The sequence below is a fragment of the Centrocercus urophasianus genome, unplaced genomic scaffold (genome assembly GCF_019232065.1).
Source record: "Centrocercus urophasianus isolate 14NV4802_14NV808 unplaced genomic scaffold, USGS_Curo_1.0 seq_18, whole genome shotgun sequence".
NCBI lineage: Eukaryota > Metazoa > Chordata > Aves > Galliformes > Phasianidae > Centrocercus > Centrocercus urophasianus.
The window spans coordinates 5,863,826-5,885,113 of NW_024884733.1; the positions used below are offsets into that span (position 1 = coordinate 5,863,826).

At 40.8% G+C, this 21,288-nt stretch overlaps 1 protein-coding gene across 7 annotated transcripts in view; it reads left to right on the plus strand.

Annotated features, from left to right (window-relative positions):
• The window catches only part of DNM3 (dynamin 3), a 166,941-nt gene that overhangs the window by 82,471 nt on the left and 63,182 nt on the right, over positions 1-21,288 (plus strand). For all 7 annotated transcript variants that reach the window (XM_042819179.1, XM_042819180.1, XM_042819181.1 and 4 more), the window contains one exon: positions 20,341-20,450. In XM_042819179.1, coding sequence (XP_042675113.1) covers positions 20,341-20,450 — 110 coding nt within the window. The remainder of the gene's footprint in view (positions 1-20,340; positions 20,451-21,288) is intronic.

Sequence of the window (21,288 nt, forward strand, 5' to 3'; positions counted from 1 at the left end):
AAAACATGTCAAAACTTTGAGAGGTAGAAGCCCTTCGATTTGGTTTCACTTTGTGGTCACATTTCAAATTTGGATAAAACCCTTAGAGCACTCAAATAGTGGGGTTTCCATTTTTTGTGGCAGCACCCAGGTATTGCGCTTTCTTTCCAGTTTGCTTTCTTTCACAGAATCACCAAATGGTTGAGGCTGGGAGGGACCTCTGGAAGTCTTCTGGTCCATCCGCCCTGCTCAGGCAGGGACACCAGTGCTTTGTGCTTTCCACAGCTGCTTTAACAGAACATATAATCACTTCCAACCACATTATTCACAAGAGGTATCTGTTCGACTGCTCCACCCTCTATATTGTACTTTCAGCTGGAGAAATTCACATCTTTTATTTTACCAGTATAAATGGCCTCCAAAAGATCTTTAAGCATCTTTTTAGCCTTTGTTTTGTTTTGTTTTTTTGTTAACAAGCACATATTGGTGATTAATCACATAAACTTGTCACCTACTTCTACCATTAGTTCACTACATTTTGGTCTACTTTGACAAAGATTTAGAATGCTTTGAGTCTTGCATTGGGCTGTGGTGTTTAGCTTCGCTTAGAAACCAGGTTTAAAAAAAAAAAAAGTGGCTAGTTTATTTCATACTATTAAACATAAAACTGAGGAAAATGAACAAACAAAATACAACCAACCAAAAACTTGGTATGAACCTGAAGCAGAGGAGGAAAAAAGCAGCAAAAGGAGCAAGTGTTGTGAAAGTCCTGCAAATCATAACCACCTGGTTATAGTAGCGAGTCCCATGTGACTTAAAGAACTAACTTCAGTTGCAATGTCCAAAAACAAACCTTCAAGATGCTGCCCAAAACGCTAGTTAATAATTATTGCACACAGCTTGGAGTCAGCCCAGATTCTACAGTGCTGTTGGATCCTCTCATGGGTTCATGCATACCATAGTGATTATTGAATCCTTTTTGAAGGTCTATTGTATGCTCCTTCTCATGGGATTCGGCGCCTCTAGTGTTGAGCTGTGGAACTGCTGAACAAAGCTGCATCACCAGTAGGTACGGTAGTATTTCTGCTCTTTAGTGATCTGTTGGTCTCTGTGTCTTCAGTTGATGGAAGCACCTCATACAGACCAGAGTGCAGTGGTTTCTTATGCCTATAAGCTGATCTAGCTACAGAAAATTTTGTCCAGTTTATTCACAATATTTAGTGTTGTTGGAGTCTCCTGCTGCTGTTTTGGAGAATCAGGTGACATTCAAAAGGCAACTGAACTGGATTTCTGGGAGCTGACTTGCATGTTTGGTGGCTTGTTCTTCGCAGAGTGGCTGAAGGTGTACTCCGACGTACACCTGAGATTTGTTTAGTGCTACACTGGGGGCACTGGCAGCTGGGCTTTATCCTGTAACACCTCTTGTTGAGTGAGCTTACAACCATTCTGGAACTGAAAGCACTGCTCTCACATCTGCACAGGTACCTGTGCTGGGAAACTTGTTGAAGCTCAGAGCTCTCAAGTCTTGGTGCAGCCATTGGAAACAGATCCGTCCTACTTCCAGATTTAGACTCAGTATTTGCATTCAGTGCTGCCCTGCGCAGGATGGTAACCACTGGCTAAAGAGAACTTGGCTAGGCTTCCTGCATCGTGTTCTTTTGTGTCCTTAACCCAGATGATGCTGGGTCCTCTGCTCCAGTACTGGTCAGTCTGACAAAGGATTTCTGATGTTAGTGTCTTTACCTGCAGTCCATAGAGGAGCCAGTTCTGTATGGTTTGCTGTTCAGAAGTGGATTGTGTTTTGCAGCATCTTTGCTGTGTGCAAGTTCTTGACGCAGCAACATTTCCTCAGAAAGAACCAGGCAAAATGCTGTGTGGAAACAATGGGAGTCTGTTTTGGCTTTCCGGGGCTTCTGCATAGCAAACTGCTACCTTTCCAAGGGCAGGTCTGATGGCAGGCCATGGGACTGTGCCTCGCATTGGTCTTCTAACCAGCAGGACACTGTGGTGCTTCTTGGACAGGATTCAACCTGCAGAAAATGTAACTGGGCAAATGTAATGGAGGTGTTGATAATGATCTTTTGTCCAGTCTTGAATTCAGCAGTATATGGAAATTACCTGAATTTCTCAGACCTTCTTCTACTTGCGTCTTCTGTCTGTCTCACGCAACATGTTGCACGTTTTTACTTTTAATCAGAATATAATGACTTCTACTGAGACATCCCTTATTAACCACAAGTAATAGAACCAATAAGCATGGCATTTTTTTGGCTGAGGCATTGCTAATTGCTCCTTTAAGCTGTCTGGGTGAGTGACCATCTCACTAGCCTGTTAAATCTTGATTTTTGGAAGCTATTTTCTATGAACTGTGACAAAGAAATTATTGCACTGGCACTTGAAGCAAAGCGTATGAACCAGAGCAAAAAGTATTAGGAAGAGAATCAGAAAACACTAATATGTCAGGCTGTTTGTTGTCACGAAGGTTCCTGCGCTCTGCACAGGAGAAGCCTTTCACCCAATCCCTCCAGCTTTGGAGTTTTAACCCACTTGCTGTAGAGAGAAATCGGGAGGGCATCTGAAAAGAAGAGTTGTACAAATGGGAATGTTCTTGTGTGATTTAGAAGTGTGGGGGTAAACGCTGTATGAGATGGTATTATGGACTGGACACAGCATCTCTTCTTTACTGCTTTTTATCTAAATTCTGGGCTATCCTTAGCTATCGATAAAGGTCCTAAAAATGGAAAATCACTTTCATAGGATACGAGCAGCTTTTATATCTTGAGATATACCCCATGTGCTAATCCTAAGCTTATCTAATGCGCTATTTGCTTATCTAAAATTTTTCCTTCAGGTTTCCTACTTCTGTACCGCCTCTTAATTATCAAGCTAACAAATGAGAAGTCAGGGTAATGGTTTTGAACATTTTGCAATAGTCTTGTAACTAAAACGTAGGATGAACTCCTAAAAACTTTCATTCAGTTCATACTCATTGTTTATCTCATTGTTGGTGAGGAGGCCATGAGGAGGTATTGCCAAGGACACCTTCAGATTTCAATCAGTTATTGAGTTATCTGTTATTTGTTATCTGCTGGATTCAAACAAATCTTTTGAAAAACCTAGGAAGAAAAAAAAACCACAACTCTGCTTTAGCCACTGTGTATTTGACAGTACTTTGAAATGTAGCAATTCCTATCCTGAATCAGATCAGTGTTTTGTCTGCACATTTGTATGAGAAGGCAGGAAATGCCATATGCTGTAGACTTTACCGTGTAGAGGATCTAAATCTAATGGAAGAAATTTACACCCAGTCCCCAGAGCAGACATTTGGGTAGCATTTGGCTCTCTCCCTGGCACTAGGAAGCCCTCTTTTCTTTGCATTAATTGCTCTTTTCTGTGCTTGTCCAAAGGAAAGGATTCCTGCAATCACTGCGAATTCTTAGCCTCAGGGATGCTTGGCATCCATGGAGTCCATAGCTTCAGTATGTGCTTTGTTTAAATAAACTGCTGTTTATCAGCTTTCACAGAGGAAATGCAAAAGTCACTCACTTGTTTGATTTCATCTTTTGTTTATGCTGGAGCATACAATATTCACAAACACAGAAAACTAATTATAAAGCTTCAAAATATAGCTGGGTGCTTGGAGCGATAGCTAGAGCCTTACACTACTGACTGCAGTTGTGTTTTGGTTTGGCTTAAATTAAAACAGCACATTCATCTCCCTTTGATTGCAAAAACTATCTCATCTATAAAATATTCTGCATCTTCCAAGAGTTCAATTTAATAGCTGATGTTTATAGAGGGCACTTAATCTACTATGCAGTGCAGAAGGGCAAAACCTAAATGTTGCTTGAGCATTTGAATGTCAATTTTAATGCTGTTGGGCATAGTAATGCTCAACACTGGGTTAAAAATACTGCACATTTTTGCTAGCCTTAGAAGTCCCCTAATGGGTGGAGTATGGCAATGGGCGGTTTGCTGTAGATGGGCTTGCTAACCCTTTCCTGTACAGCTAAAATACAGAAGACTGAAGTAATGGCCTGCAAGAGATTGGATTGTCATGAGAAGAGATTAATTAAGCCTGTTTAAATATCTCTTCTTCTTAAAAGAGAGTCAATGTGTCCTGCTGCAGTAAGAGCAATGATTTTAATCACTTACTATTCACTAGCTTTTTTTTTTCCCCCCCCTAAATACTATAGGAAAAGCATTGCAGGAACAGCTTTAGAGAGTTAGGAAAGCTCATTAGCAACTGGTTGCCAAAATATCTATTTCTGTATACTCTACTCATGTTAGAATAATCAAATTAAACAAAAGATGGTTTTCACACATGGTTTTGAATCCGGAAATTAGTTGATGCATGCAGCCATTCACTGGACAGTTTAATTGCTGTAATAAATTTGCAGTGAACCTCATGGAAATAATATTTTCTTTTTTTCGCTGTGAGGATGGGTAATCCTCATGTAAAGAGAAGGCTGCTTCCTCCTTTGTCTTGTTGTTAATAACTACACATTTTCAGTTGGATTTTTGTAATTAGTAACCACATATAGGAAATCCCAAGCCCCATCTGCATGAAAAAGTACAGAAAGCGTAAACATCCACAGGGATGAGATGGTCAATAAGCTGCATTTCTAACAGCAGAGACTCAAGGAAGAAATGCCTTTTTATTATGCTTTTCAAAAATAGCCTCTGAAGATCACACATGGGTGCTTTGTGGGAGGGCGTTCCAGACTGTGGGAGCAGAACAAGTGCCGTTAGGCAGTTGAGGTCAAAATGTGAACAAGGACTTAAGACATTTATGGTCGCATTTCTCCTTGCTTATGAAAAGATTTATCTCAGCAGTTCAGGGATAGTTTATATAGCAAGCTTAATTTGAGGATAAGCAACATTTTATTGGCACAAGCTATGTGAAACCTTAAATTTTAAGTTCTCTGGTATTTTTGTAATGATCTTCTTTGCTGTATACAGTGCATATTTTCCTATAGCTTTCATTTAAGTTGCATGAAATAATGCTTTTCTGTAAATGATTTGCCACTGAGGTTACTGGACAACACCCTCCTCTACCAAGAGGGAAAGATGACTCCTGCATGGGGCTGGAACCCAGCCAGGAGGGGATAATGGGATGTGTGATGTGTTATTTCCCAGTCTTGATCCCTTCATTCTTGGAGCAGAACCAGATGTCTACCTCCTCTGTGAACAAAGGAGGTGTCCCTGTGGATTGAGTCTCTTGCTCATCAGGACTTGCCATGGTGTGGTGGAGAGCAGGTGCTCCGTATCTCCAGGTTTGGTTTGTTCTGGTATTTCAGATATGCACTGATGCACCACTTCTACTAAATGAAGCTGTCTAGTTCTGCAGTTGGAGCCCATCCCTCTGTGTTAAGCACTGCTTGTTCCCAGCACCTTCCCGGTCAGCACAGCTTGGGAGCTGACACTTTCAAACAGCAGTTCTGCAGAGGAGGAGCTAGGGCATGCAGGCCTGGAGTGTGCAAAATCCTCTGCACTGAGGCAAAGCAGAGAATGTGCTTAAAAAGGAAACATTTGTGAATCTAGGTTTGGCTGTGTTTTCAATGAAGAGTTACATGTTGTCTTGTACAGCAAAGATGCTATACAAGCAGTATAAATAGCAGAGTAAGAGCAGGCTTAATTCCAAGGAATGGTTGTGCTTTTAACTCAGATTTGTTTTTCTGTTTATTTCAGGTAATTCAGATAAGAGGTTTACACATCAGTTGCTGAGATTTTCTTCTTATGTCTTTAAACTGTTGATTCAAAATGGAGGCACTTGAGAGTGTGTGGGACATATGTGTGTTGAACGTAGCCGTATATATTAGTGCTTCACTTTCTTTACCTAATTTATTTCTCTAATTCTGGCCTTAATCATTTTTATTATTTCTTGGTCTTTTTAGTGAAGATGAACGGGAAGGAAGGACTGAATATTGGAGGTGTCTCAGCAGTGTCTATTAACTGGCTTCCCACTCAACCAAGAGGAGTGTCAGATTTTTCCTTGATTTCTTTCCTTTAATTAAGATACCTCATAATCATTAAGTCCTGTACTGGAAATCATTACAGTGATGGCTGAAAGTCCAGGTGATGGTGATGCACACCTTTTGTTCTTTAGTTGTCCCCAAAACACTCAGAATATCTCTCCCCATGTTTAGTGTAAGCCCCACATGGTACATTTGTTCTTGATAACGAAGGTGATGCCTTCCCAGGTAGTTTCTGTCTGACTGCCTGAACAAAGAATATGAAGAGATGTCAAAGTGGCATATTATGTGAATTACTGCACCAGGTCTCTGTTAGATCAATTAAGTCGTAATTTGGATTCTGTATTGAGATTTTTATCCTCCCCTATTTATTCCATGTGCCAGTCATTCCACTGATGTTTTAGATACCTGCGTACTAGTTTCTTCTATAACAACTTCCTGACTTTACTCTCTTCTCTACAGCCTCTTGTTGAGGTCCCCACATGCTGTACTTATCAGTAGATATTTCTACACTCTCAGTTTCATCTCTGTAATGGTCTGAACTGCTTTAAGATTGTCCTCCCTGTATTCTTCTCCCCAGCACGCCTTCCTCCCCTTTTAGTAGTGAGTAAGTGAGAAACAGGAGTTGTAATATAACTTCTTTATAAGCAGTGCCATCTCTGTAAAGATGCCCGTGTGTGGGGGGTGGTGAGGATTTTCCTTTGACTGCAGGGTAAGCTGAGAATGCATAGGTTAATTCAAATTAATTAGAAATATCTTCATTAAGCTCCTGAGACCATGTTACAATTCTAGGAATGGAATTGTGCAGATCTTTTTAACTGCACTGTTTAAGCTCAGAGAATTTTGCCTACAGTGGTAACTAGACTACAGTTATTTCTGATCCAGGGGTGTGTGCCTGATGGCATAAAACTTCTTTCTCCTTTTCAGTGAGTGTAAGAAAAATTCTTACAGGAAAATTCTTGGAGGTCTCTTGTGGAGACCTCTACAACACGGTCATGTGTCCCAGTGCTCAGACGGAGTCTGGGATTTTGTTTCTGTCTCCTGAAAATACTGCAAGGCACTGCATTCCATCTTCACTTACCTTGAAGAAGGAGGTAGCCTTGAAAGAGTGCAGTCACAGCGCAGTGTCAGTCCCTGTGCAGGCAGTGCTTTCCCTGCAGAATGTCCCTATAGAAGTCATGGCTTTGGCCGTGTACAACCTGTGACCGAAACATTCTCTGAGTATCAGTAATCTTCTAACTCCTGAGCAAAATGCGCTCAGAAGTAGGCGTGGGGGGTGAGTGTGGAAATGGAAGTGAACGTAAGAAAAGCAAGACACATTCAGGTTCACCTGTAAAGGCTGCCAAATTAATTGGGTTTTAAAACCTATGTTTTGTATTATTAGACTGAAGTGCACTTTTCCCCTGCCTGAAATAGGTTGTCTCCCTCCTCATTCCAAACTGCAGTCTTAAGGTGTGTTGAAATGTATTTGAAGTGTTCTCTTCCCATTTGGGAATATGAACTGCTTCTCACTGTAACATTTCCAGGTTGATAGTGCCCAGGTTGTGGTGGGTTCTTTTTTTTTTGAGTTTGTTTTTTTTTTTCCTTTGAGTAATGGCAATGGTTCTGTAGTTCTTTTTTTAATTATATCTATTGTTGTGTACTTTTTGCTGTGAATGACTGGTCATTATATAGTTTGGTAATTTGTTAGTATAAAAGCCTCATTATTTCAAACTATTTCTGTGTAATGTGTTATTAGACATTTAAAACAAACTTAGGCTGTTAGACAATGTAGTTTTAATAACCTAAGGGAAATTCTCATAGGGGAGTAGAATGTTATTTCAGCAAAATGAATGAATTGAGAAAATAATTAAAATATGCATTAAATTTGGGTAATGTAAACTTAAAGAAAATGGATTACAGAAAATCACATTGCTTAATTGGATGTTTAATTCAGGATGACTTGGAATGCTTTTAATGAACGTTTCACTTCAACATTTTGTTTCAGTACATTTGAAGCTTTTGGCTGATGGAAGGGAGAATTTTTCTTTGATTTGCATTTTTTTGTTGTATTGCTTTTTATTTTCATTTTCTAAATAAGTTTGTAGCATGAATGGCTTTGCAGTGAGCCGTCCTCCCTGCTTTGTATCTCTGAGTGTCTTGAAAACAAAATGAGTGAACAAACGTCTGTTTTCAGTGTTGCTCTTCATTACATTAGAGCACATTACAAGGTCATCTCTGTAGATTTCACACACTGATTCCTCATTGGTTGCTAATGAGATGGTTTATGCCACTAAGACTTGGGTAGTATGAAATCAGTTTGCAAAATGGGTGCTAAGATTATTTTATATCTGAAAGAGAATCAGCCGGGGGGAGAAGGGGTGTTACTACTTGATAGTTTATTTCAATTATGGACTCCTTGCTGAAATTTCAGTTTGTACTGATATTTGTAAAGAAGGTATCTCCTTTTAACTTGGTTTTTTTTTTTTTTTTGCCTCTTTCATGTTGAAACAGTTTCAGTATGTCAGTGTTAAAAAAGAGCTGTAATGTATTTTTTTCCAGCAGCAGTTCCTTGTTGGTTGCAGTGTCTGTAAAAAGCTTACGACATTAAGGAGTAATGGAGTATATCTTTCAAAGCACAAGGAACAAGCAATCGGAGTGTTTTGACATGGTGTTTAAAGAAAGAAAATCATGGAATTTGGTTTCCTGCCCGGAACTTTGACTGACTGTCTGGGAATTCAGCGCTGCATGTCAGTGTGATGCAGAATTAGTGATGTGCTTCGGAGTGTTTGTTTACAAATACAATTGTGTCCTGCAAGTTTAAGGCCAGGGTATTGATGATTTACACCATTGTCTCCCAGCACTGATGAAGACCTACATTCTCAAGGAAGTGCTGTCTTTCCAAATAAATAATTCTCCTTCTTCTAGAAAAGCAGAGACATTATCTATCTCATCTGTAATGCAACCGTATGCTATGGAAATTCATTGTTCTTGTCGACTTGTGTCAGCTTTCAGCACACCATTTTAACTGTATTTCTGTGTTTGCAGTGAAGTCGCTACTCTTGCACTGACCTTAATTATTGTTCTGAAGCTGCTGGGGACTCTTGAAGACACTGCATGTTTCGTAGGCTCTTTGAGACAGCTGGCGTTAAGCACCCATAGGCAGCTCTGCTGGTGCAAAAGCTGACCTATTCCTTATTGAGTTTTTAGAATCTGTTTTGTTAACATCAATACAACAGTATCTACCCAAGCTGCAAGTTGCACATTTTTAATGTGATGATGATAGTCCTTAAAATTATTTTGCTCATTAATTGTGTTCTTGGGGAGTCGAGCTGCCAGTATCCTAACAGAGATGATTAAGTGGATGCAGGTGTTTGCATCTCAACGCAACTTCTAGTCTGCACCATGGAATATTCTTTTCTCCTCCCTAAGCAAATGGTGTTTGATATGATTCAGAGTAATGCTTGGCTGTAGGAGTTCAATCCTGAAAAAAGTAGAAAAACAATTAAAACTAATTTTAATGATAGATAACAGTGTCATTTTGAGATGGTAAAAAGATGCAACTGCAAGAGTGTTAATCTGGCAGTTATTGAAGACGTTGTGAACCATCCAGAAGCAAGGGAAATTCCTCCCTCTCCCAGCTGCTGAGACACTGAGATGCACAGTGTTGCTTGCAGCGGTGATGACGAAGTCTCTGGTTGACCGAGCTTTTGTGGCTGCTCTGGTGGAAATGAATCCGGCAGCCAGAAGTGTTACAGGTTGCCTCCTCAGCAGCCCACCTTCCTGGGGAGCCTCTCGCCCTGTGCAGTGTCAGCCCTCCCACTCTCATCCCTTGGCTATAGCGGTGCTCCTTCAGCCTCTTACAACAGAAACCTCAAGCTGTCACCTCCAATGAAGTGAAATTAACACCACAGGGCTGACAATTTGCTTCAAGTTAAAGTTTCTATGTTTCTTAGCCTGCTTCTTAGCTATGCATGCTGTTGTGCCTGGCTGCAAAGTACAGCTTTGGACAGTCTGTTGCTGGACAGAAGTATTGTCTGCTCAGGACTGCATAGCTGAGCCTCCAGGGAACTGCTTTCAGTGCCAAGTATTTGACAGCTCTCAAATCTGGTGTTTGGATATTATCTTGTCACTCTGTTTCAGCAAGGGCACAAAGGTGAGCACGTATGGAATTGACAAAGACGATCTGTCAATAAATGTGTTCTGCAGTCACACAGAAGGGCAGCGATGACAGCTGAGCAGTTATGGCTATTTCTGCTGGAGGAAGCCTCCTTCCTTCCAGAGGTGCTGCTGTAGGCATTTCCAGGCTTGGTACCTCCTGCTGAGTTCTGTCTCAATTCACCATCTGCCACGGTATTTAAAGGGAGCCTGCAGCCATTGCTGTAGGAGTTGTGCTTACTTGTCAGTTGTGTTACTCAGATACACTGAACGCTCCACATACTTTCCCTTATGGTGATAGTGGAACAGGTCCTGTTCTCTGTGTTCTGAGCACAATCAAAACAGCTAGCAGCGTGTTGTTGCCTTCACTGTACACACTTTCCCATGTATGAAAACAACGTGTGTTATCAGGAAGGAATTTGTTGTAGGTGAGCAGCTCTGGGACATTAGCTTTTAATGTATGGAATCTGCAGTTTCAAAACCATCACTGTATGCCCAGCTCTTGTGTACTTGCATACATCCTGGTAGTGGGCTCTGACATAATGCCTTCCACAACCTTCCACTTGTGTGTTTTTGCTGTTTGTTTTTTTTTAATGACAGCAACGTTAAGGAATGCTTTGATGTTGTTTCCTCTGCTGCTCTCCTCTAGCTCTTAATTGGTCAAGTGTGATATTTTCACAACATCTTGGATGCTCTACCAACCTTTTTTTCATGCTCCCATGCCTGTGTGTGTCAGGTTCCTTTCTCAGAGTTCAGCTATTGTTCGGTGTTTGCTATGGGAAAGTCTGCAGTCCCCTCTCGCGTTCGAGTTCCTGCTGGGCCAGATGATGTTGAGAACTCTGTCTGTGGACAGTTACAGTCAAAGACAACTTAAGGTCAGTTTGAGGAACAATTTGGCTCTGCACTTCAAGAGAATTTCTGTCTGGGTTAGTTTCCTGATGACTTTTTTTGAAGAGGCTTCAGTCTAACAGACAGTAATTTAAAAGGACAGAGATTTTCTTGCACATCAACATAATTATTTTGGGATATCTTTTTTTTAAATTCTAAAATATGATGTATTCCTTTCCTTTGTGTATCTAATATAGAAATAGTCCCAGAGCTAGTTAAGAAATCAGATAAAATAAGTGTTGTAACAGAGGAATAAGAATGTGGTCTCCTCACTCTTTTGTTATCATTCAGTGACCTCTTTGATGAAATTAAGAAGCCAGTGTGCACTTCTGCATTTTGCATGGAGCAAAGCAGGAGATATCTTCAGACAGTTGTGTCTCAGAAGTTAGTTTTCCATGACCCAAGTATCTTGGTTTGCTTTATTTAAAAAAAATAATAAAAAAGAATGAAAAAGGGAGAGAGAAGCTGAAATGTAGCTTCTGAAAATGCTGCTATAAAGGAGAGAATAAAAAAAAAAGGTGGAGGGGGAGGAGAAAGAAGAAAAAGGAGGAGCGGTGGGGAGAAGGCTTGACACCAGAAGCTCTGTCATACCAGAGTTTCTCTCGGATGTCTGGAAAAAGTCTTATACTTCTGGGATACTTTCCAAAATATTTTCAGTGACCATTGCCACAGGCGTGAACTTCTTAATGCATTTTGCAGTAATCTCCACCACAGTTAAATTGATTACTGTCTGAAAGCTTTTAGTGATAACAAGCAAGCAGGGCAGCACAAATGCCATGAGCTCATTTGCATGTGTGTGTATTTTGTTGCATCTTCAGGAGTCCAGCGGAGACAGATGCGTTGCCTCAGGAAAATCCTGCTTAATTATTTTTACTATTTTTTTATATAATTATGTTATTGAATATTTATTGTTTGATAGGAATTCTTTTCACGTATGTGTGCACAAATGCCTGTGTGCCTATGTGCATGCAAAGGATCTGGAAGCTGTCTTTGTCTTGGATATTTCAGCTGGTACCTGAGGAAAGTACATGTTGGCCTCCTGAGCCAGAGCTTCAATTGGATTCATTTTAAAGAAACTGAAATGCATTCAAAAGCCAGAAGCAGTTTTAACAAATGAAATCCCAGTGGAAAAAAAGGGTACTATAGCAAAGGTATATCTTCTTCATATACCCAGAGAGAATTTCAGGAGGCTTGAAGAGCTCTCTTCATGTGCAACCTGAGGGGGCTAAAGAAGCTGAAAATGCAGATGAACTTTTGTTGTTGTTTGGGGTTTCTTAAGTGTTAACTTCATATTCCTAGTGCAAGAGATCATTGGACCTGGAGAGGTTACTCACTTAGATGGTCGCTCTTCAAAACTGACATATGAACATCACATCTTTTTAATGAGAACAGCTTTCAAGAATTATGTTTATTCTGTAAAGAAGAAAAGACGTATATGTATGTGCACACATGCTAGCAAAACTTTAAACTGTATGAATGGAAAGCCTTACTCAACAGAAAAGTCGGATCTCACAGTCAGTCACTGGTACGTCCTTGTCACTGTGCCCTCTGCCATGCTGCAGCAATGCCTCCAGCCTGTGCTATTGCTCCCCCAAAGCACTGTGATTGATGGATGGTCTGCAGTAGATGAGGAGAGAAAAATACAAACTTGAGCACCAGTAGAGAAAAACAAGCTGTCATAAGCAGGCTTCATTACAAGGGATAGAAAGGTCAGAATAGTCTTCCCCACCCCCCTTCTGAGCAGTCACTAGACACATCCAAGCAGAATTTTTCCAGACTGTTAACTGGTTCATCAGTCGGGGCTTCCTCTCAATTTTAAATGCCAGCACCACTTCAGAGCAGAGCTGGCTTCTTTCCCAGACAAGATTTCCCAAATTCAAAATGACCTTTCAAGATTCTAACTAATAGGAGCTAAACAGAGATTTCCTCTTCATCAGGAGCTTTCTTGGATTGATCCTTTTACTCAGAGCACATCACCCAGCACAGACCAGTAAAAGACCTTCCACCTGTGATAACAAACACTTCTTCTGAAGAGCAGCAATCTTGAATCATGTTGAAGTTGTTCCGTATTCCCAAAACTGTTATACTTGTGCTGGATGCAGTGATTGTGGAAAGGCACAGGGAGTACCAATGAAATAACTGGAATTTTTATTTTTGATCCAGCTGTTTAAGGTCTGCATCAATACAAAGGGATGCAGTTACCTGCCATAAGAGACAAGGGGAGGGATGAGAAGAATGGCAGAAGAGAAGAGCTCTAGAGCTGGGAATTAGGCTGCTGGGAGGATGGTTGTACTATGCTAGCAGTGTGGCTGGGCTGCAGGAGAAGGCTTTCAGTGTCTTGCTGCACTGCAGCCTGGGCTGGGGCTTATGATGGATCCAAGTTGAAGGAGGGAAGATTTAGGTTGGATGTTAGGGGGAAGTTCTTTACAAGGAGAGTGGTTAGGCCCTGGAACGGGCTGCCCAGGGAGGTTGTGGATGCCCCGTCCTTGGACGTGTTCAAGGCCAGGTTGGACGGGGTCCTGGGCAACCTGATCTGAATGTGTGTGTTTGGTGGCGCTGCTAGGCAGGGGGGTTGGAACTACATGATCCTTGAGGTCCCTTCCAACCCGGGTGATTCTGTGATTCTGTGATTCTGTGATTATGATCCCTGAGGACAGCAAGGTACTCACCCTGCAGGTGAGCTCAGGTTGGTAGGAAGAGGGCTGGAGGAGACAGAGCACGCAGGATCACCCAGCAATCCTTATCACCCAGAAACTGGCTCACTATCTGTGCCTTATTTGGGTCAAGAGGTTGTGATCCTCTGCTGATAAGAGTTTCACAAATGTTTCATATACTCTTGAACACCATGCAAATGTCTCCTGGTGTTATTGGTTCAAATTAGTAACTTTTGAGAGGATCTGGCAGAGGGAAGTGGAGGTGCAGTCGCTTGATCTGGTGTTTGCTTTGTGCTGTATACTTACATCTTGCTGTGCTCTCTGCAGCTACTGGGAAAATAGGCAAGATAAGGTAAAGCACAAGATGAGAAATGTATTATTAAAGAATAGCTGACAGGCAATTCTGTGAGGCCTTGAGAAGTAGCAAACAGTGAACTCTTCCCAGAAAGGCAGCAGTGACCATTTCTCAAAAGGATGAAGTATTTCAAATACAGAGCTGTGAAGTCTTATGGTTCCATTCCTGAAGGAGTTTGAGCAGAAGGAAAGTGACAGAAAAAAATATAATACAGGTTCTTATTGAGAAAAGTACTCTGTGGGAAATAAATGCCATACTGTGATGTGAATGACAAGATCAGTCTAAGGGCTGCTTGCACATCAGCATCAGGAGTAATACCATAGCTGAATTCAGAAGGAACACCAGATATGAAACAAATCACTTGATTATTATTTTCTTTAATAGCATCTTGTGGGAGAAGGCACCAAAAGACTGAGAAAAATAAGGGGATATATAAAGAAGAGTTTAGTTTAGAATAGATTGCCTTAAAATCAGAAGTGCCAGGAATGCTCACGGTTGCCTAAAAATATTACAAATGCAAAATGTAAAAAGAACATCTCAAATCTGAAATCAAACAATTCTACCATCAGATCTCCCCTGTTGAGCTGTGCTTTCAGGTCTGACGTGGCAGAGGATAAAGTCTTGTAACACTCAAGAAGCACAAGATCTGGTATTTGTGCTTTTCTATGCTCTGTGCTTCTTCCTTCTGTCAGTCTGGGTTATCATCCTAAGCCTTACTCATGTTTTTGTTTTGAGATTTTCGGTCTGGAGTTCTCAATTTATTCTCCAGCATTTTCCTCAAGTTGGTTCTTATAAACGTTATATGATGGTTCTTCTACATCACTGTTAATACTTAATCACGTACATATCTGTATGTGAAAGTTTTCTAATACTCAGTTATCCTTGTCAATATAGATAGATGTGATAATACTGCTTTCTGCATAAGGTACATCCATGATGGTGTAGTAAAGTTAGAGAGTCCCCAGGCACACATTGCCAGCAGAGCGGGCAGGGGAACAGTCTGCCTGCCTGCCTGCCTGCAGAGACTGGGGGGCTAGGGGGAGGGAGGGTGGGAAGGGAGGAGATACTCAAGCTGTTTTTTATTTTTTGCCTGAAAACTTTTGCATGAGCACTTAGGGAATCATTTGTATATATATGATAGTGCTTCTTGATGCCTGGGCGACTGACATCATTGAAGAATTAGGATCTATGGTGGCAAACAAAAAAAAAACATCCTTTTATTCAACAGAAGTCAGCTGTCTGTGTCAAAAATGCTGTTAAGTATGTGGTTCTTTCTTGGAAAAGATGATCTGCATGGTGGTTAAAACTGATCTGGTTTCAGTGGTCAAAGAACAGAAAATCTTGGAGAAGTTCTTGATGTCAGTGCTTTATCATCAATAGCTAAGGCCATGTAGGGGCTGGTGGTGGAAGGCTGCAGGGAGCAGTGCATAGGTAGAAGGAACACGGTTTTGTCATCTGCAATTCACTAAGTATTCTTTTGCTATGCTTTTTGTGACAGCGGTAGAATGCTTATGGATGCATTGCTCTTCTGTTAAAGCAGTTCCTTCTTTGTTTTATAGACACTTCAGTTATGTTTCCTACAGCTGTACCCAGGCTTGAATTCCAATGAGTTGTCTGTAACAAAATTATTTGCCTCGTTTTTCTACAAGGGTTTGGAGTAATTTGCAAGTATCTTATGCTTCATTTTTTCAGAGCATGCTTTAAAGCCAAGTGTGATCAAGCAAAGACTGTTGTGAAGATGCTTTGTGGCTTTCTAAACTGAGAAAAATAAGCTGAAATAAAAGGACAGTAAAATGCTTTTGGATATAGTTAGATTACGGGTAACTCCTGGAAATAGAATTAAATTCTATGAAAGTTGCTTTGAAACTTTTAGTCTGCATTTTTATCAAATCCCTCAGAGTGCTCTATTCTGTATTGGCAATGCATGCATCTCCCATAGATGTAAATAAGTCTGTGCCTTTTCAAGAGATACGGGCGTGTATTTTCAGCACACTTCACCAGCATTTCCTCACACTTTTTTGTTTGTATTCTTTCTCTAATACAAGTCACCCTGGTACAGCAGGTTCACAAGCCACCACTTCTTGTGCTTGTTCCTGTCTGCAAAGCTGGGGTAACGATCCAGCTAACCAAGAGTACAGTGCTCTAGAACATCATTTAGCTGTTATTTTGTGCCTCCGCTGCTTAACTGCTTCGCCGAATGGTTGTTTGGCCTTGGTGTTCAGGTGAACTGCATTAGCACCCTGCTTGAAAGATGCCTTAATCATGGCCTGCCATCACCAGCTGCTCCTAAAGACGATGATCACGAGGTCAGGTTAGCATTAGGCATGAGGTGCTGATGGTGAACTTAATGCAGAGAGCAGTGCCGTGCTGGTGGGGAAACCTGCTTCAGAAATACAAGTGTTGGCCTTTTTGTCGGCTGCTCACAGACCTTCATTCATATCTGTCCTTCCTCAGTTTATGAGTTTAAGTCACTGTTTTGCCTCATCATGCATAACAGTTTTGACAGTGGTCTTTCATGGATACCTTGTACTTGCTATCAGTGTGCAATTGCAGTAATAATTCTCGAGAGCTGTGCTTTCAGGACAAAACGTACAGAACAAACCTTGCTGTAAAATAGCTCTCATCAGGCTTTGCCAGTGTTGTCTGCACTTCCACTTGAGAGTCTGATTTCATTGGACTTGCAGTCCTCCCAGGTAGTGTAGACAGGTCTTGGTGTCACTGGCATTCCAAAAAGCATTAAGGGGTCAGCAAACTGGCTTAATTCCCAGTGACATAACTGAAGGTGTTAGGCCAACGTTCAGACTAAAACGTATCTCACAACCTGAGCATCGTGTATGTGACTTGTCCTGTGAATTCTGCTTCTGTTCCTCAGGATGTAAAACAGGGAGTGCAGTTTGTCCTGCATGTTGTTGTACAGTAACCATCCTGAAGTGAGAAATGAGAATCCACTTTGATAACTGGAAGATGAGGAAGTAAACAGTCTCTTTGAAAAAGCCACTTAGATGAAATTGCGTCCAAGGTTTCTTCTGCTGGTCTGACAGAACCTACAAAGCTGCAAAAGCAGAGACGAGGGGGAATGTAGTTTTACATCATTTCTGCCTCTGGCTGAAAGAAAATGAAGTTCATTAGATGGGAAGTACTGGCTGAAACATTGCTGGGGGAGGGGAGCTGCTTTTGTATTTTTTCAATCCCTTGTGCCATCTTGGACTTCAGCAGTATTTATTTTTAGTACATTTAAACACTGGAGAAGGAAGGGCCAGTTGTAATATGGCATATTTACATCATGCTGTCAGTTCCTGGCAGCCTATTTGCCTGTCGGAGTGCAGGAGAGAACCAGTCCATTAAGGACATGAGTGCTACTTATGCCCACGGGTGGTGAAACATGGTCTCAAGGGTCGGAAGGCCTTGCAGGCTTGCAGGTTGGTTTGTTTTTCTAAGGTGCATTATGGGCATTTCTTTTATGTCAGAGAGACAGGAATGCGCTGTGCTGCCTCCCACTTTTTCCCTCTGCTCCTCTACACTGTATAGGAAAAAGAGAAGCAAAGTCTGTACATGAGATCAGCATGTGCTGGTTTTTCCCTTCATGTTACACTTCATTTTTCCCCTCATGTCATGCTTAAGTTCTCTGCCCCATTGTAAAAATAAAAATCTATAAATAAAGAAGAACAAATGCTGAGGGGACAAACTGGATCCACAGCTATGTGCATGTCGTCACTTGTAGAAGTGTGCCTAGCCCCATTCCTCCCAGGCTTCATACATTCCCTATTTTCTGTGCTGTCAGCTTCTCAAGACGAGAAACATGCACAGATACAGTCCTGGCTGGAGACTTTTTGCCCTGCTGTAATACAGTATTAACTGAGCTGAGGCTGAAATGTTGTTATATTCATCTTATGTTAAATTAGCTCACACACAGTCTTATACGGATATATTTCTTCTTGTTTAGGAAAAAAAAACAAAGCTTTGAGTTTTGCTGCCATGCCTGAATATTGCAGTAATACTTCTCTCCTGGAATTAGGCAACATTTAGGTCTGATCTCTCATGTGTGACATGCTGTCTCTGTTAGAATTCCAGGCGCAGGCACCCTATGATTTCCCTTTCTTGGAAACTGCTCTGTCTCAGCATGTGGGTAGAAGGCCATGTAAATAAATACCAACCACTTCTTAGCCTTCAATAGGCATTTCCTTTTTCCTGGTGGCTACAGAACAAACACTTTCTCACAGTTTGGCACCAAACATTTACAAAACTTTCCTACTTCTGAATAGACAATCAGAATCTTGGTGTAGTTTTTTCATCGGGTGCTATTTTTACTCATCTGTTGCTTGGTTTATCAGTAAATAGCGTCTGTCTAAACAAGCTCTTCATCTGAAGCATTCACATTTCTGGTAATGGAATCATAAATGATTCATAGAATCATAGAACAGTTTGGGTTGGAAGTGACCTCAAGGATCATCCAGTTCCAACCCAATCAGATTACCTAGGGCCCCATCCAGCCTGGCCTTGAGCCCCTCCAGGGTCAGGGCATCCACAGCCTCTCTGGGCAGCCAGTTCCAGCACCTCACCCCTTATGTTACAATTTAGTCCAGGTTTCAATTGAAAGCTATAATTTATCTTTAATTCACAGGTTACCTCTGATAAGTAGCTTAGACTGACAGACCTAAAGGGTCTTTCATTAGAATACTCATTAGATGGGAGAGTGTACAATATGCTATATGTGACCTTTACATATTTAGCTGGGTACACTTTCTAAGATGGCTGATCTAGACAGTTTGAAAATGCATCAGATAACTTTTATGTAATACTTCCACTCTGGATTTGACAAAACAGTAGTAGCCAAGCTTTACCAGAAGGGCCTTTGAAATATGCATTTTTCCTCTACTGAGGCCTGTTATAAAGCTGTCTAGGAAAGTGAGCCATTGCTGGACACATCACTATAATATTTTTACAGTTTCACTTGTAGATACATTCCCATCCAGTTTAGTTTTGCAATCTGCTGAAGCTTAGCCAAGTGTTATTGCTTCTGCCCTCCCAGCTCACACATTGCAGAACAGCTAGAACTTCTTCCAGTTCTTTGCATGGAAGTTACTTTTGTGTATTACTTATGGAAGTGACTAGGGAATTTGTACAAATTAAAAACAATTGCTAGCTGAATTTGGTCCTTTTACTCTGTTTCATGGCACAATAAACCACATGAATGTTTCTTACCAAGCAGCATCCTGTTCAGTCCTCTTCAGCAAGTGCAATGGGTACAAGATTTCACAGTTAGTTCTAATGATGGTCATTTTCAGACTGTCTTAGTTTGTGATGCCGGGCAGGGAACTGTAAAGGAATCCTCAGCTTTATTCCTTTGGTTATTAACTGAACTTCTTCCATAGGGTTGTTGAATAGCCAAGTTCAGGAGAAGATCATCTGGTATTCACTGCACAAGTTTTAGGGCATAAATGCTCTGATGCAGGTGATGCCCCTCTTGTTTTGCAAGATGTCTTTAAATGACATCTACTTAGCATGAACTGTATTAGCAGAGAAGATCAGAGAGTTCTGCCCTGATTTCTCTATCAGTAGCAGGACTTCAACGAAGCTAAACACAACAGAAATGGTTCACAATCTTAGGACCTTTTTGTTCAGGCATCATAAATTAGCTTGTCAGTGTTACTAGTCCTTAATTTAGAGTGGACTAGAAGCCAGAAACTTACAACCTAGAAATTGTACCAACTGTGCTGTAAATGAGACTGTGCTGCTAATGAGAGTGCGATACATGAGAGAATAAATAAGAGAATAGTTCACAACAGCAAGAGAGAGTAGATAATGTCTGTTGTATGGACACTGAGCTGGTTAGAGTGGAGTCCCGTTTTGTTTATGTGCAATGTATATATTTGATTTTCTGTGATTTTATATGCTTGACTAGTGGAAAGAAATTTTATCCAGGAAGCATCAAATGCCAGCCAAAAAAATCTGATAATAGTACTTCCAAATAGATTAATTTTATATCACAGCTTACTCCAGTCGCTGCACAGACACGGTAGGAGTGTTCTATATTGATTAGATTCCTTTTAGTCAAATCTGTGTCTTCTTAGAATTCAGAGGAAGGGAGAAGAATAAATGTAGATGCTTATTTATTTCTGGTGGATTACTTTGGTTTTGTTAGGAAACATTTCAATAGGATCAGAGAAAAACAACTGGAACTGACATTTCATTTCTCTTGCAGTTATATCTGTGAAAGATAACAAGCCATTTTGATTTTAGATATACTCTTATAATAAAAGTACTGAAGATACCGCTGACTGATCAGAGCATGTTGGTGTCAGACTTCTTTGAGTCTTCTTACACAGTGTTGTTTTGATCTGTTTTTTCCTAGGAAAAAGAGAAGAAGTACATGCTTCCTCTGGACAACTTGAAAGTGCGTGATGTTGAAAAGAGCTTCATGTCTAGCAAACATATCTTTGCATTGTTTAATACGGAGCAGAGGTAAGAGAATGTGCTTTTCTGCAGATAATTGCATAAAGGTGTATCTGACTGAGCATTTTAATAACTGGGAGTGCAGTTCTGCTATTTCCACTGTGTTGAGTGAACAAAATGTTGATACTCTTGATTCATCTGCTTTTTTGCTGTTGCATAATGATGGGTTGAAAGGTTAGTGTCCGTTCTCCTGGCCACTCCTGGGGTGAAATGCTCCATGATTCGTCATTTAGTTTTTCTGCATGGCTGAATAATCATCTCCTGATCCTATTTTTGTTTTGTTTGGCAGTCTCCTAGGCTTACCAAAACATTCATGACTTCTGTACCTTGTGACCAGATTCAACTGGTGTAAATCACCAACGCGTCATTGCTTTCCACTTTCTCCAGTGGAAAAACTTGCTTGTCTGTATTCTTGAGCATCGTTTTATTGTTTGTTTGGGTTTAAATACAGCTGAATGGAGAACAAATCCTCTGCATTCTCAATTCACTGGAATCTTTGCTTTGTAGTGTTTTGCCTCAGACTTTCCTTTCAGACTCTGTCCTCTGATTTGAAGGATTGGTCACTCTGAGGAAGCCCACCGAGGGGGCAGAGCCAATTCAGATAACTGCACAACTAAGCCAGGAAAACATGAGAACACTAAAAGGCATATAAATGACCTGCATTTTTGTTAATTTATTTACTGATTTATTACTGCATTTGTAGTTAGATCAGTGGAATTGCACTGCAGCCGATGAAATGCAAGTTCTGTAGTTTCTTCTTCAGGAAAGTAAGTAGAATGTCTTTTAGCGGTAGTATTCATCAGTGCCATTGTTTTCTTCTTTTCTGCTGAGTCTCTTCACATCCACC